Source organism: Dama dama, chromosome 21 (genome assembly GCF_033118175.1).
Source record: "Dama dama isolate Ldn47 chromosome 21, ASM3311817v1, whole genome shotgun sequence".
NCBI classification, from domain to species: domain Eukaryota; kingdom Metazoa; phylum Chordata; class Mammalia; order Artiodactyla; family Cervidae; genus Dama; species Dama dama.
Genome location: NC_083701.1, coordinates 42,167,226 through 42,182,708, shown reverse-complemented (window position 1 = coordinate 42,182,708; position 15,483 = coordinate 42,167,226). Strand labels below are relative to the sequence as shown.

The following is a 15,483-nucleotide window of genomic DNA, read 5'->3' as shown; positions in this document are numbered from 1 at the left end:
TAAAGCATTGAAATTCGGTGTCTGAGACCTTTGGTTTTAACTACCCTCAAAGCAGCAGATTTTACTTGAACTAGTCTGGATCCATGTTTAGAAGACCTACATGTGTTGGAATAGTGCAGGTTCAGGCATCATTGTCTCTTGGAGCTTCTGCTAGAAGTGTGTGTGTGTGTGTGTGTGTGTGTGTGTGAAAAAGGGAGGGGGCAGGGAAGGGAAAGAGAAGAGTAGAGAGAGAAGGCAAGAAGGGACAGCAGAATATAAAAATCTGTGGATATTGAAGCTCCAACTAAATCTTAATTTATCTACTTAAAAAGTAATTGTAATAGATAGCAGAACTATATGTAACTTTGTTCTGTATTTTCCAGCATTAAATAAGTGTTAGTTCACTCAGTCGTGTCCAACACTTTGTGATCCAACAGCCTATAAACCTCCAGGCTCCTCTGTCCATGAGATTTCCCAGGCAAGAATACTGGAGCAGGCAGCCATGCCCTTCTCCAGGGGATCTTCTTGACCCAGGGATTGAACCTGGGTCTCCTGCATTGCAGGCAGATTCTTGACTGCCTGAGCCACCAGGGAAGTCCTCTATTTCCCAAGTCTCCTATAAATGTGTTATTATGCTTTCATAATTTAAAAAACAAACAAACAAAATCTATGAAAACGTTACCTTTCTTCTTTCCTCTGCAGCCTCCAGTTTTTTCTGGATCTCCTCCAGGGACAGGTCTTTCTTCTTGGGAGAAGCTAAAGTTCGTGGAGCTTCTGAGATGGGAGATGGTGGTTTTAAGATCAGCTCAAAAGCCTGGCCGGAGGCACGCTTGTTGATTTGCTTCACTTCCATATCTGAGAGATGAATATTTGAGAAGGTTAAGCCTACCGAACACAGGCACACGTTTACTTAAATAATTTGCACTCTGGAGATTAAAAGTAGCCTTGTTATTCTGATGAAGATGAATAAAATGCTACATGTGACCATTTGCTCTACCTTGTTTTGAACATATAAGACCTCTTTCTTTAGTATATTTATGGATCTATTTTAACTGAATTAATATTTACAGTGTTAGGAAATTCAACAATGTCCATAAGGAGTTAAATCATGGTAGGCATGCCCAGAAAACAGTTAGCCTGACTCAATTTTAGATTCAGCTTTATTTTCCTCTTGAATAAACACGAGCCTCATGTGAAAATCAAGTAGCACAGATTAAGGTTTATTTATTTTTTTTGGAAATCACCATAGTTGGAAACATTTGCATACTAATTAATGAGGAAAATAGCAAAGTCCTCCAGTTCTCACACCTAATCCTATGGTTGGGAATCACAGGAGCTGGGTTACAGCCAATGTAGCTCCCTGAATGGCTGGAAATACTGGGTTGGCCAAAAAGTTTGTTTGGGATTTTCTGTAAGATGTTACTGAAAATCCAGAACAAACATTTTGGCCAAGCACAATATTCAACCCATTCAAGACTAATGTGCAGGGTTTTCTACTGGTTCCGGTTTTGCCTTCTAGTGAGTCTGTTGATCTGAGTCATCAAGCAGCATCATGTCAGCCCTGGGGAGGACACTGATGGGAGCCCCTGTCTAAAGGTGCTTACAGTCTAATGACGACAGTAAGGCAGAGTCCCACAGCAATGCCTTTGCCTGTACGTTGCTGCTACTTAGAATGCCTTCATCATTCCCCAGCTGTAGATATGAGCTGGTGGGGGAAGAGGCATTGTGGTGGTTATCTAATTTATACACTCTGTACTTTTAAACAATATTTACATTCAATAACTGCATAATATGCATAATAATTCAAAGGGAAAAAATCTGAAAATAAATGTCTAAATGTTTTAAATATGATTTAAAATATAAAAATATAATTTATAAAATAGAGTGGCAGCTAGCATCTGCTAGGACATTAATGCAATTACACAGCTCACAGCTTAGGGAAATATACTGATTTTTAAAAGCTCATTAGACAACTCTCTCTTTTTTAGATGAGTGTTTTTGATTTTCATCCCCAGACTGCATCCCTCTCATTTCAGCCCCCTATTTCTTGTTCTGTCCTCTGAACCCACCCAAATTTAGGCTAGTCTCTGTTGTGCATCACCATCTTTCAAGTATTTGAAACTAGTTATGATCTTCCATTTCAATTTTTTCCCCAGGTTAAAACATCCTCAGTGCCCCAAAATGATACTGTTTTTAGATCCTTACTGCTACATCACTCCCTAACCTCACAGGGCTTGCTAATTTATTAATGTCCCTTGAAAATTGTGGCAACCAAGCTGGCCAGGTTTCCAGGCAAGTTCTAACTAGAGCAGAGCAAAGAAGAAATATCACTTCTCTTGATGTGACTATTAGCTTCCTTTAAATTCTTTTAGCAATCTGATTAGTGTATTTTGAGGTTGTGGTCTAGAGCGACCTCCGGTGAACAGGAACTGAACTTATTTAGATCTATGAATGTTGACAGATCATATGTGTGTGCTCAGTCGCGAATCATCTCTTTGTGACCCCGTGGACTGTAGCCCACCAGGCTCCTCTGTCCACGGGACTCTCCAGGCAAAATTACTGGAGTGGGTTGCCATTTCCTTCTCCAGCGGATCTTCCTGATCCAGGGATTGAACCTGCATCTCCTGCATCTTCTGCACTGGCAGGCATGTCTTTACCACAAGCACCACCTGGGAAGTGCGCTCGTATAGACAAAGTCAATTCAATAAGTATAATAAAAATGATGTGGGTTTTTTCACAACTATAAAAATATTCAAAATCTTTGTGAAGGCATCCAAATTTGTACTTATACTTTAAGTACAATTCTATAAAAAATATGTAAACTTATGGAAAAGGATTTCAAGAGAACAGTAGCAAACAAAAATCACTTTGTTTGATAAAGTGATGGGATTTTAAATGGATAGAGTTAGAGACTCCAAAATCAGAACTGCCTGAATTTGCATCCATATAGTAATCCCTGGGTCGGGAAGATCCTCTGGAGAAAGGAATGGCAGTCCACTCCAGTATTCTTGCTTAGAGAATCCCATGGACAGAGGAGCCTGGCAGGCTACAGTCTGTGGGATTGCAAAGAGTTGGACAAGACTGAGTGACTAACACTACTGCTACTAGTAGTAAGCCCTTCTTACCAGTAAGCATGTGATATCGGGAAGATGAATTCACTTCTTCAAGTTTCCACTTCCTCATCTAAAAGGTGCAGATGAAAAGCACCTTTCTCACAAGACCATGGTGAAATTAAAAGATAAAAGATACTTGTCCAAATTAATCAAATTACATACATTAAATATGTGCAGCCTTTTGTATGTTACTTCAATACAAGCAGTTAAAAAAATTAAATTGTGAACCTGTTCCAAAAAGATTTATAAAGGATCCTAAATGTAAAGCACAGGCTTTATAAATGTAAACAATTATTATTATTAATTCTTATTATCATTGTTGGTCTCCAGTAAATGCTTGTTATAATGTTGTCTACAATAAATATTATCCAGTACAGAAACACAAGACAAGGTTAAAGACTTTGGGAATTTGAAATTCTCTACCAATTCTTTAAGGAAATAGTGCATGAGCTGTGGTAAATTGTCTTTCTGACTTCTAAGACCCAGCTTATACACAACTTCTGATTTTCATTTCCCCCTCTCCAGTCCCTAAGAAGGCAGACACCATCACTATCTTCTGTGTCCTACCAGTAAAGGTGTATAACCTCTGTCTTAACCGCACTGTGCTCCACTCATTGGCTGTCTGCATGTTGTAACTCTCCTCTCCAAGGCCACGAGTGCCTGGAAGAGGCCTTAGCTGTACTTGTCACTGGTGCCTTCCTGAGGCATAGTCATCATTGAAGCCTCAGTGACAACACATGGCGACACATTAGTGTCTCAGAAGAGCAGTCCAGTGTATTTGTTGACTGCATGAACTTACACAAAGTAAGCATGGGCCTGCATTCTAATGAGAATTTTGGTTGGAAACTGAACTTTATTTGCATGAAAGGCATTCCTTTGTGAAACAGTTAATTCATATTCATGATGGTTATGCCACGAAAGAATCAATTTGGGAGAAAAACTCCTTTGAGTCCTGGAATATTTTAAAGGCAGAGAAGCAGTTAACTGCCATAGATCCCTTTGCCTTACCTGTAATGTATTTCCTTACACACATGTAAAAGAAAAAATTGTCATGAGCCAAACAGGTAGCTAAACATCCCTCATTTTTACTACACATATAACAGCCCCAAACATTTTGATAAATGGACAGAATTAAGTGAAGATGGGTTTCCCAGGTGGTGCTAGTGGTAAAGAATTTGTCTGCTAATGCAGGAGATGCAAGAGACGTGGGTTTGATCCCTGGGTCAGGAAGATCCCCTGGAGAAGGAAATGGCAGCCCACTCCAGTATTCTTGCCTGGGAAATCCCATGGACAGAGGAGCCTGATGGGCTATGGTCCATGGGGTCGCAAAGAGTGGGACATGACTGCACTGAGCACATATACATCACATCAAGTGAAGATGGCATTCTTGATAATAACAGCTACCATTCTGAATGCTTACAAGAGGACAGGCTCAGCGCTAAATGTGAAACCATTTAAATGCCACAAACTTGCATTAAACCATTTAAACTCCACAAAAACACTGGTAGGAAGATACTAGAGTTAAATAAGGCTCAAAGAATCTGAGTCACCTGCCCAAGGTCAGGCAGACAATGGCAGCACCAGGATGGTCATCAAACTAAGCAGAATGAACCAGGATAAATCAAACCAGAAGGTTTTCACTGCAAAATAAGGTTCATAGCTATGCCAATCATTCAGGATTTTCATTTAAAATCCTTTTTATCTGGACTTCAGTCATAAGTCAGTTTTATTATTGGAACGTATTAGGTTGTTGAGATGCATACAGAAAATACGGGGATTTTATAAAGACCGTGTGTACTAAGTTGTTTCTGTCGTGTCTGACTCTTTGCAACGTTATGGACTGTAGACTACAAGGCTCCTCTGTCCACGGGATTTCCATGGCCAGAGAAGCGATAATACTCCAGGCAATAATACTGGAGTGAGTTTCCATGTCCTTCTCCAGGGGATCTTCCCAACCCAGGAATCAAACCCACGTCTCTTATGTCTCGTGCATTGGCACTAGTGCCACCTGAGAAACCCTTATAAAGACTACATTAACGCATAAACTGTTGGTGGCTGATTTTCCTTCCTGAGTTTTCTAACTATAAAGCATTTTCTTGCAAACTGTGATCTTCTCTAATTATAGCTTAGTGTATTATGTTATTTGCAAAGAGAAGCTTTGAACATATTGCGGATGTTGATATGCTAGATAAGATGGCTAATGACAGCTCAGCCATCTTTCTTAAAAGACATGAATGTGCTGTTATTAGCATCAAACTCATATTGTTTTCAGCAAATAGCAATCAATAAGACCCATTAGCGAGACCCGGCAAGTCAATAGCAATATCTACAAAATATTGATTTCATTATATGAGGAGCTGTGAGAGAGAAGCAACCACATCCAAGCTTTTTAAGCTGGTCCAGCCAGCAGGGGCATTTTGTAGGCCACTCACCATCGTAAGTATAGATGTTGATGTTGCGAGGTTCCGGGTAGAAGCAAGAGCAGATCAAGGACAGCATGGACAGTTCCTTCATTTTTTCCTTGTAGGCTGAAACAAACAGCTCAAGATTAGCATGTCTCATTTCCTGAATTTCCTCTGAATGCTTCATTTCATCTGAATAATTGTTATAGCCTCTTGTAGAATTAAAGTTGGCAGGGACTCTCTTTCACAAATTCGATGCAAACAGAACTCTGGGGTGCATATTTCTTATTACAGAGGACATAAAATGCAAATTACTGCAGGTTAGGTAAGAAGTGAGGGGAAGGGAGCTAGAGAAAGAAAGGAAGGTAGAAGGAATTGAGATCCAGCAAGGTAGGAGGGAGAGACAAGAAAGATACGGAGGAAACGGAAACAGACAAAATGGACAGATAGGTTCATTCTATACACGTGTGCACAGGTCTGTTGTATGTAAGTCAGTTTCAGGAGGTGTGCTTTGTTAAATCTGAATGGCCACATATTCATTTGGGAAGAGGCAGAGAATTCATCAGGACAAGTGTTAAGCAAATACATCTTCCAGGGACCAGTGTGCTGCCTTCGCTTCATCCCCAAGTGCAGTTTCATTTATCTCTCTCTTTCCACACAACAACAAACCTGGACCAGAGATCTGATAAGGATCTCCCTTCCTCTCTGCGCACTCAGTTCGGATGCCAAGCAGCTGCAGGGATTCGGACCTCCTTCCTTCTTAATCCCTCCCAACCCCTATTTCATTTTTCTCTTTTCCTCTCAAGAAGCCTCCTGCCTAGGTGATCATGGGGGCCTCTTATCACTGTTGGCCATCACTGAGACAACAGACAGGGATAAGGAGGTGGGATTCTCTAACCTTTGTTGATTATTAATTCTCAAGAATAATCAATTAAGGAAAATGAAAGAGGAATCATAGAGAGATTTTGTTCACTAACTTATGAGAATGTATAAACAGATGGTGAGGTCCTACCATATTGAACCTCACAGGGACCTAGTGCCTCTTGGCAGGGTCTTCTGATGGTTATGCATCCCATGGGAGAGGAGTGCCTTGAGAAGGTGAGAACTCGCAGAAGATTGTTTGGGCATTATTGCCAGGTGCATCTGTGGTTAGCCAGAAGGAAATAGATTCAATATCTGGATGCTTTAGAGATACACAAATTTAGGTTGGGAAGGTTCTAAGGGATCATTTAGTCAACTGTCCACCTACCTTACCATCAATTTTGCAAATGAAATGGACCAGAGGCTGAAGTCATATATGATTAGTGACCATGTTGGGGTCTTGATAAAATGTAGTAAATCAAGGTCTTAAAATTGCTAAGAGGTTTCTAGCTCTACTTTCAAGATGAGCTTTAGTGTGTTAAGAGGGCTGGACATGCTTGTGAAATTGTCCAGGCAAGAATACTGGAGTGGGTAGCCATTCCCTTCTTCGGGGGATCTCCCCAAACCAGACACTGAACCTGGATCTCCTGCACTGCAGGTGATTCTTTACCATCTGAGTCACCAGGGAAGCCCTGTGAACTGCATACAAAGGTCAAATATTGCCATATTGCATATGGTCCAACCTAACACACCTTGAGCCTCTCTAAAAGAATCTCCCTCCCTATTTAGCTTATTTCTTTAAAATAAGCAACACAATTTGCCTTGTACCAAAACAGCTCTGCTAATACCCATTCTCAGAGATTTTATTGAATGCCTTTGGAATTTTAGAAGGCTGAAACTATATTTCTTTGTCTTATGTGTCTATTTAGTAAATAAAATAATGTCCCTTATAAAGGTTCAAGCCAATCTTCACATGGATGTTCAGTGTGAATCACAATATCACATGAGAACATTCTGAGGTTCAATGTGTGTAATTCCATGAGCTCATTAAAACCAAACAGCAAAGCTTTGTAGCTTGTAAGTCTTTTAGTAAGAGGATGCCATATGGTATCTGAAATACTTTGCAAAATTAAGCACATATTAGAAGCATATATTAAAGATATCAACCCTATTAAGGAAGGACAATCCAAAACCAAAGTAAAAGATATTTTGTCTAGGAAAGGGAACCCTCCTACATTGTTGGTGGGGATGTAAACTAGAGCAGCCACTGTGGAAAACAGTATGTATGGAGTTTCCTTAAAAAAAAAAAAAAAAAGAACTACCATATGATCCAGCAATCCCTCTCCTGGGCATGTATTTGGAAAAGATGAAAACTCTAATTGGAAAGATACATGCATCCCAAAGTTCATAGCTGCACTATTCATAATAGCCAAGGCATAGAAACAACCCAAGTTCCCATCAACTATATATATATCTATCTCTCTATATATATGTATGTATTACATTATTCTGATAATATATATTATAATAAAAAAGAATGATATATTGCCATTTTCAGCAACATAGATGGACCTAGAGAGTATCAAACTAAGTCAGAGAAAGACAAATATTATATGATATCACTTATATGTGGAACTTAAAAAATAATACAAATAAATCTATATACAAAACAGAAACAGTCTCACAGGCATAGAAAACAAACTTACAGTTACCAAAGTGGAAAGGAATTGGGGGCAGGTGTAAATTATAAGTATGGGATTAACAGGTACAAACTACTACACCTAAGATAGATAAGCAACAAGGCTTTACTGAATGGCACAGGGAACAATATTCAATACCTTGTAATAAATTATAATGGAAAATAATGTGAAAAAAATATAATGGAATCACATTGTTGTATACCTGAAACTAACACAATATTGTAAATCAACTATACTTCAATTAAAAAAAAAAAAACTTTCCTTCTTACAGCGGTAACAGATTAAAGGTGTAAAAGAAAAAGATTTTCTGCAAAAGAAAATACTCCTCACCATCAGGCCTTAGTTCCTTGGAAATGCAGTTCACTAATTTTCAGGAAGGTCACTCACTGCTCTAATTGTACTTGATATGGGTGTACACGTTGTCAGGAACCAACACATTTGGCGCCCATGTGTATTGTATAACTGTGACTGATAGAAACACTTGTTCTTTCTTCTCTGAGGTGGTCTGGGGACAGCCCCAGTTTGTGGGTGATTTCTGTCTTAGCATCCTTCTCTTTCACTGGGGTATAGTAGCTTTAAAATGTTGCTAGTTTCTGCTGTAAAATTAAGTGAATCAGCTATCTCTATACAGATATCCCCTCCCTTTTGGTCCTCCCTCCCTCCCCCATCTAGGTCATCACAGAGCACCGATGAGCTCCCTGCTGTATACAGTAGGTTCCCACTAGCTATCTGTTTTACACATGACGGTGCACTTTGATTATTTCTAAAAATCAGGACCTGTGACTCTATATGGCATGATTGACTGTCTAGCAGTAGATATGGCATAGAGTTTCACTCCTATAGTTGCTCTGAATCCTGCTGCTGCTGCTGCTGCTGCTAAGTCGCTTCAGTCATGTTCAACTCTGGGCGACCCCATAGACGGCAGCCCACCAGGCTCCCAGGTCCCTGGATTCTCCAGGCAGGAACACTGGAGTGGGTTGCCATTTCCTTCTCCAATGCATGAAAGTGAAAAGTGAAAGTGAAGTCGCTCAGTCGTGTCCGACTCTTTGTGACCTCATGGACTGAAGCCTACCAGATTTCTCTGTCCATGGGATTTTCCAGGCATGAGTACTGGAGTGGGGTGCCATTGTCTTCTCCACTCTGAATCCTAGGGAACCCCTTAAAGCCAGTTGAAACCACAGCCCAAGCAAATTCTGATGGTTGCCAAGTAGCAAAGGCAGACTGTGAAGAAGGGTCTCTTCCTCCCTGGCTCCATTACCCACTTTCCCCCAGGTGACACTTCCCTTTCTAATCCTCTCCTCTCATCTACATCCTTCCCAAGATCTGAATCTCATTTCAGATCCCTGCTCCTCACTGTTTCCCTCTCTTAGGGCTGCTATCCACGTTGATCTCCTATTGTCCTTAGTAGGCTGTAATACCTAATCTTTATTATATTGTTTACTTGATTATATACTGCTTAGGCTCCTTCACTGGAAGGACTGATGCTGAAGCTGAAGCTCCAGTACTTTGGCCACCTGATGCAAAAAGCCGACTCATTGGAAAAGACCCTGATGCTGGGAAAGATTGAAGGCAGGAGAATGGGGTGGTAGAGAATGAGATAAAGATAGCATCTCTGACTCAGTGGACATAATTAGAGCAAACTCTGGGCTTTCCAGGTGGTGCTAGTGGTAAATAACCTGCCTACCAATGCAGGAGACATAAAAGACACTGGGTTTGATCCCTGGGTCAGAGAGATCCCCTCAGGGAGGAAATGGCAACCCATTCCAGTATCTTTGCCTGGAGAATCCCTTGGACAGAGGAACCTGGTGGGCTATAGTCCATGGGGTTGCAAAGAGTCAGAGATGACTTAGCAACTGAACAAGACTCCTTCATTACTACTTTTGATGTGTACTTTTTGTTTACTAAATTAAGCTCTTTAAAGGCAAATGTTGCATCTTACTCATTTATAAACTAATTTACAGCATAGTCCTGAATGGAACAGAAGGCAGTTGCTTTGTGAATCATTGTTGGTTATTTTGTTCATTGATTTTGAATATCTCTCAATTAAAAAGTGTTTATGGTCAGTATCCATGGTCAACAGTTTCTGTGAGGCATTATGAAATTACAAAGAGATATAATAAATGTGTCCTCATTCTTAAGGAGCTTTCAAGTCAGGGAAGTGAAGTATACAGATGTAAAAAGTGATAGTGTGAAACTGAATGTGTTAGTTGCTCAGTCATATCTGACTCTTTGCGACCCCATGGACTGTAGCCCACCAGGCTCCTCTGTCCACGGAATTCTCTAGACAGGAATACTGGAGTGGGTTGCCATTCCCTTTTCCAGAGGATCTTCCCAACCCAGGGATCGAACCCTGGTCTCCTTCATTGCAGGCAGATTCTTTAACATGTGAGCCACCAGGGAAGCTAAAAAGTGATACAGACACATGCAAAATAAGGTAAGTGTCAAATAGAGGCACAGATGAATCGTACTAGAAATTCAAAAGAACCTCCAAGTCCTGGGTTTGTGGAGAGGGTGGTCAGGAATGACTTTATAGTTAGAGTTGCCGGATTTAAAGCAAATAAAAATACCAACATCTAGTTAAGTTTTAATCCAAATATTGCATGGGACATACTGAAAGCCATTCTATGCTTTTCTGAAATTCAACTTTAACTGATTATCTTGTATTTTATTGGGTTCACCAAAAAGCTGATTTATGTTTTTTTATAACAAGTTCCCAAATGAACTTTTTGACCAATCCAATATATGGCGGCCAGAGCCAAGTGGACTGTAACTGTAAGCCTGAGTAGAGGAGAGGGAAGCAAAGAAGAGAGAAGCCAAATTTATTATTGTTGACATGGAAATGGTCTTCTAAAGAGACCGTATGGAAAACTTTTATGGGTGGAACAGTGAGTTCACTTAAGGATGAATGACTCAGCTCATTCCAGGGAGCATCTTTCACTTCCTAATCTTTGTGAATGGCATCTCAAAGACTCTGCCACAAAGGGGTGTTAGAAGCTATGCCCTGATAGGAAGTCTTCTTTGAGGTCAGCTGTATGCCAGGATTTTCAGTAAGATGTTTTGAATTTTTGCTCATGTAAAAGGATGGTTGTGACTTAAACCATTATGTTTATATTAAAACAAACATGAATATATACTAAAATGTTAGTATTTTAAGAATTTTAAATGTGTAAATGTAAAAGAAATTTGAACATGAGAGTTTGACCCCACCCTTAGGAATATCTACTTCCCTTGTGGCTCAGACGGTAAAGCTCTCCTTAGATCGATTTGGCCATTTTATTGAGGAAAGACACAAGGAGACACAGTGAATAAAGTTAAGAAACAAGTCTGTCTACAATGCAGGAGATCTGGGTTGATGCCTGGGTTGGGAAGATTCCCTGGAGAAGGAAATTGTAACCCACTCCAGTACTCTTGCCGAGAAAATTCCATGGACGGAGGAGCCTGGTGCAGGCTACTGTCCATGGGGTCGCATAGAGTTGGACATGACTAAGCGACTTCACTTTTACTTTAGGAATATTTATGTGAGAAAGTTTGAGAAGCACAGAGTTGGCATTGGTTTGATTTTCGGTAAGTTCTGGTTTGCCTGTATCACCCTGGTTTAAACCCATTAATGACATCCTCTTTCATGGTTGGAAAATTTGTCTGTTACAAGTCATCCTAGCAATAGGTAGCCGTTGAACATTTTGAAAGTGGAATTACCTGATAAAAGGCTCTTCTTAGATCTATTTGGCCATTTTATTCAGGAAAGACACCAGGAGACTGAATAAAGTTAAGAAACAACTGAATAAAGTTCAGTAGAGAATGCAGTGTGACTTTGGGAAATGGTAATGCAGAGGAACTGAACTGAACTGAATGCAGAGGAAAAGGAAAGAGAAGATGCAAGGGATTTTATGAAAGGTGAATTGATAGAAATTTGGAGTCAAGGGTAGATGGAAGAGGGTGAGAGAGCCTCATGGCTGGGTAGCCAAGGGAAGCTTTCCAGAGAAAGTGTTGCTAAAACTGAGTCCAGTAAGATAAGTTGGCTTTGCAGAAAACAGACCATGGGTTGAAGTACTGAAATATATATAATTTGGGTAAACTTTTTTATTACCAATAAAACAAATCCCAAGCAAGTGCAAATGCTATTAGAAACATGTTATTAAGATTTCACTATTGAAATTTCATCCTTTGAATTGACAATCATTTCCTTCATTGGTTTTTGGAAGTCAGCATATATTAATCTTTTCACTATACTCAACACCAAACAGAGTGTGCATGCTTGTAAGGATGTGGGCGGAGGCAGGTAATTCCATATAATAGTTTTCATTGTTGGCTGCATTTGCTATTAACTATTAATGTTTTCAAGTAAGTGTATTTCTCTAGTAAATTCATTTAAAATTCAACCCACATGATGTATAATGATTTTATAGCAATATCCACTTAACCTAATGGTGTATGAACACATAGTTTTTCCATTTTTTCCAAGTGGCTACAATGAACTCTGAATAATAGCAATGTGTATGCTAAGTCGCTTCAGTCATGTCTGACTCTTTCTGACCCCATGGACTGTAGCCTGCTGACTCTTCTGTCCATGGGATTTCCCAGGCAAGAATGCTGGAATGGTTGCCATTTCCTTCTCCAGGGGATCTTCCTGACCCAGGGATCAAACCTGGGTCTCCTGCATTGCAGGGAGATTCTTTACCATCTGAGCCACCAGGGAAGCAGATGGTAAAGAATCTGCCTGCAATGCAGGAGACCTGGGTTCAATCCCTGGGTTGGGAACACATAACACTTAAATTACATATATGTAAAATTGTTTCTCCCATTCTTCTAAATATATATCAGACTCTAACCCTTTGCTTAAACTTTCAAATACATCTTAATTTTATACATATTGTGTATCAACAAGAAAACGATGTATATTATTCGTGACAATATACTGCATTGTTTTTGAAAGGTCCAAATAATTAAAAACAAGTTTTTAAAAAACGTTCAGTTTTGTATTTCACCTGGCTTGTGTGGAAGTGGCCATCAATATGACTTTTCATACTCACTTTGTTATTTGACTTGGAATCAGCAGTATCACAAAAATATCATTTGCTTACTCATTCCGAGAAAAATTTTATTTGACTCCTCAGTTTTGGCTAATGCTGAGTGTAAAAAAAAGTGATATGTATTAGACTTTCTATTAACACATGAAAGCTAGCTATAGAATGCTCTGGGAATATCGTTTATATAGTATTTTGGGAGGAAATACGTCATAATTGCTGAATGGGCTGCTTGTCTGTGTCCCCACAGAACAGTGTTCTTAACATCTGTGTGAGCAGACATTCAGGGCATTGACCACTTGGCTATGGACTTGTGTTTCAAGGGCCCTGATGAAGAAAGCTCAGGGTCTGTTAGCACCTTCCTTTCTCATGTTTTTCCTGTGATCATCTTAGTCCAGCAGAGGTTTTTTTTTTTTTTTTTTTGTAAGTCCTAAAATACACAACTTTGAGTCAACCTAAATTTCTTCTTTTGAAAGGTCTCTAGGCAGAAAGTAAAGGGCCAAGGTAGATGATATACAGAATGTAGGATATAGTTCCCTAGCACTGGTTTCACAGCAAGTATATTTGCATTGGTTTCTAAGAGATTTCATTGATATTTGAAGCTTTCCAATTTGTTACATATAAACAGTAAATTAAAAGCACTTCTTTCTTTGGGGGAAAGAAGCCTAGCATTTCCAGGTAGGGGAATCTTTAGAATCTGGAAAATGGAGGTGACAGTTGAGGATATTCTTGGTAATACTCTGGGTGCTGATGACACAGTTTCAATGACATAAAGGGAGAAACAAGGTCCTCGGCTAATCAGTTCTAAAAAGACTCAAGATTTATACCCACAATCATTAAACACTGAACCCACACTCTACCACTGATCTCCTAACTGTCTTCCTCTCTAGCCCTCCTATTTTCTAAGTCTTCAAATAGGTGAGAATCAGTTACCTATAAGCTCTTTTTTTTGATGCTTTATTCATGTCATAAATTAAGCTCCTGCTGCTCACTTTAACTTGATTTTAACTATATTGTGTGTGTGTGTGTGTGTATGTGTGTGTGTGTGTGTTGCATTTGGTAGTCTGATTGTTTTGGGGGTCTTAGAATCTCAGATCAGATTATTTTCTAAAACTCAGATTTATCATCCCATTTAGAAATACTTTCAAGAGCCCCATCACTGATTTTCCTCTTGAAGGATAAAATGCATGAAAATGACTTTATTTAAAGCATTTGCATACTATATTGGCTTCTATCCGGGCCCTAAAAAAACTTTGCTTGATGAATACATAATTGAGAAATTAACATTTACATGAAAAAGAAATCTCAGATTTTTCAAGATCTATTTTAACATCCCAGAAGATCTCTGATATGAGGTAATGTTCTAGATATTTCTGCCATGATGATGTAATGCTAATTGGCTTAGAATAAATATGGATTCAGCTGGTATTTATTCTATGCACATCTCCCCATAAGAATTATGATCTCCTAAGCTATAATAGCCACAGAGGTTTTGATCAGCCAAAGCAGCATATTTTTTTCTGTAGGAATAGATATCAAATCAAATCAAGGGACATTTAAGAAGGTCAAAGCTGTACAATGCATCATTGGATTTTACAGAAGCATATGAGACTCTTAAATTTCAATTCCATTGATAACTGGTCAAACAGTTGTAACAAGGAAAAGAAACTGGGTGACCTGATTCAGTCCCTGGGGTCAAAACTGTAATAAAAGCAGTAAATTGTATCAACTTGGAACTTTACACCTTAATTCTTACTTCCAAGTCAAACGTCTGTTGAGTTTAATGAGAATTTAACCATGCAGGGTGCTATTCTTTTATCTTTTCCTGTGATGAAAGAAATTCTTGTAGTCTTACATGGAGACCAAACTACACTGTGGTTTACACAAGAGTAATGGAAACACTTTATTTTGTCTGCAAGTCAAGATTTTATTACCAAGCCTAATTTTAGGTATCAAAGGATATATTTTTCTTAAGTCTTCAGCAGTAGTCACAAGCCTAGGATGATAGCTAAATTAGTTGGGACTAAAATGAGAGAAAACCAGAGTGAAAGAACAGTCTGTTCATGTGACTGAGTGAAGTTCTCATAGTGCAATGGGTTTTTTTCTCCCTTTTTTCCTAGTCTTCCCTGTGGTCTCCTAAACCAGAAAGTGTTAGTTGCTCAGCTGTGTCTGACTCTTTGCAACCGCATGGACTGTAACCCACCAGGCTCCACTGTCCATGGAATTTTCCAGGCAAGAATATTGGAGTGCTTTGCCATACCCCTCCACAGGGGATCTTCCTGAACCAGGGATCAAACCTGGGTGTCCTGCATTGCAGGCATTCTTTGCCATCTGAGACACCAGGGAAGGGCCCTTCAGGGGCTGCCATGATGTTCTCTGAATTGTGTCTCCAAAATGGCTAAAT

General features: G+C 39.5%; 1 protein-coding gene across 1 annotated transcript in view; it reads right to left on the bottom strand.

Moving 5' to 3' along the window:
• STMN2 (stathmin 2) overlaps nucleotides 1–15,483 on the bottom strand; it is a 56,100-nt gene that overhangs the window by 21,280 nt on the left and 19,337 nt on the right. Inside the window, exons 2-3 of the mRNA XM_061123542.1 lie at nucleotides 5,525–5,620; nucleotides 662–834 (exon numbers count right to left, since the gene is read on the bottom strand). Coding sequence (XP_060979525.1) covers nucleotides 662–834; nucleotides 5,525–5,620 — 269 coding nt within the window. The remainder of the gene's footprint in view (nucleotides 1–661; nucleotides 835–5,524; nucleotides 5,621–15,483) is intronic.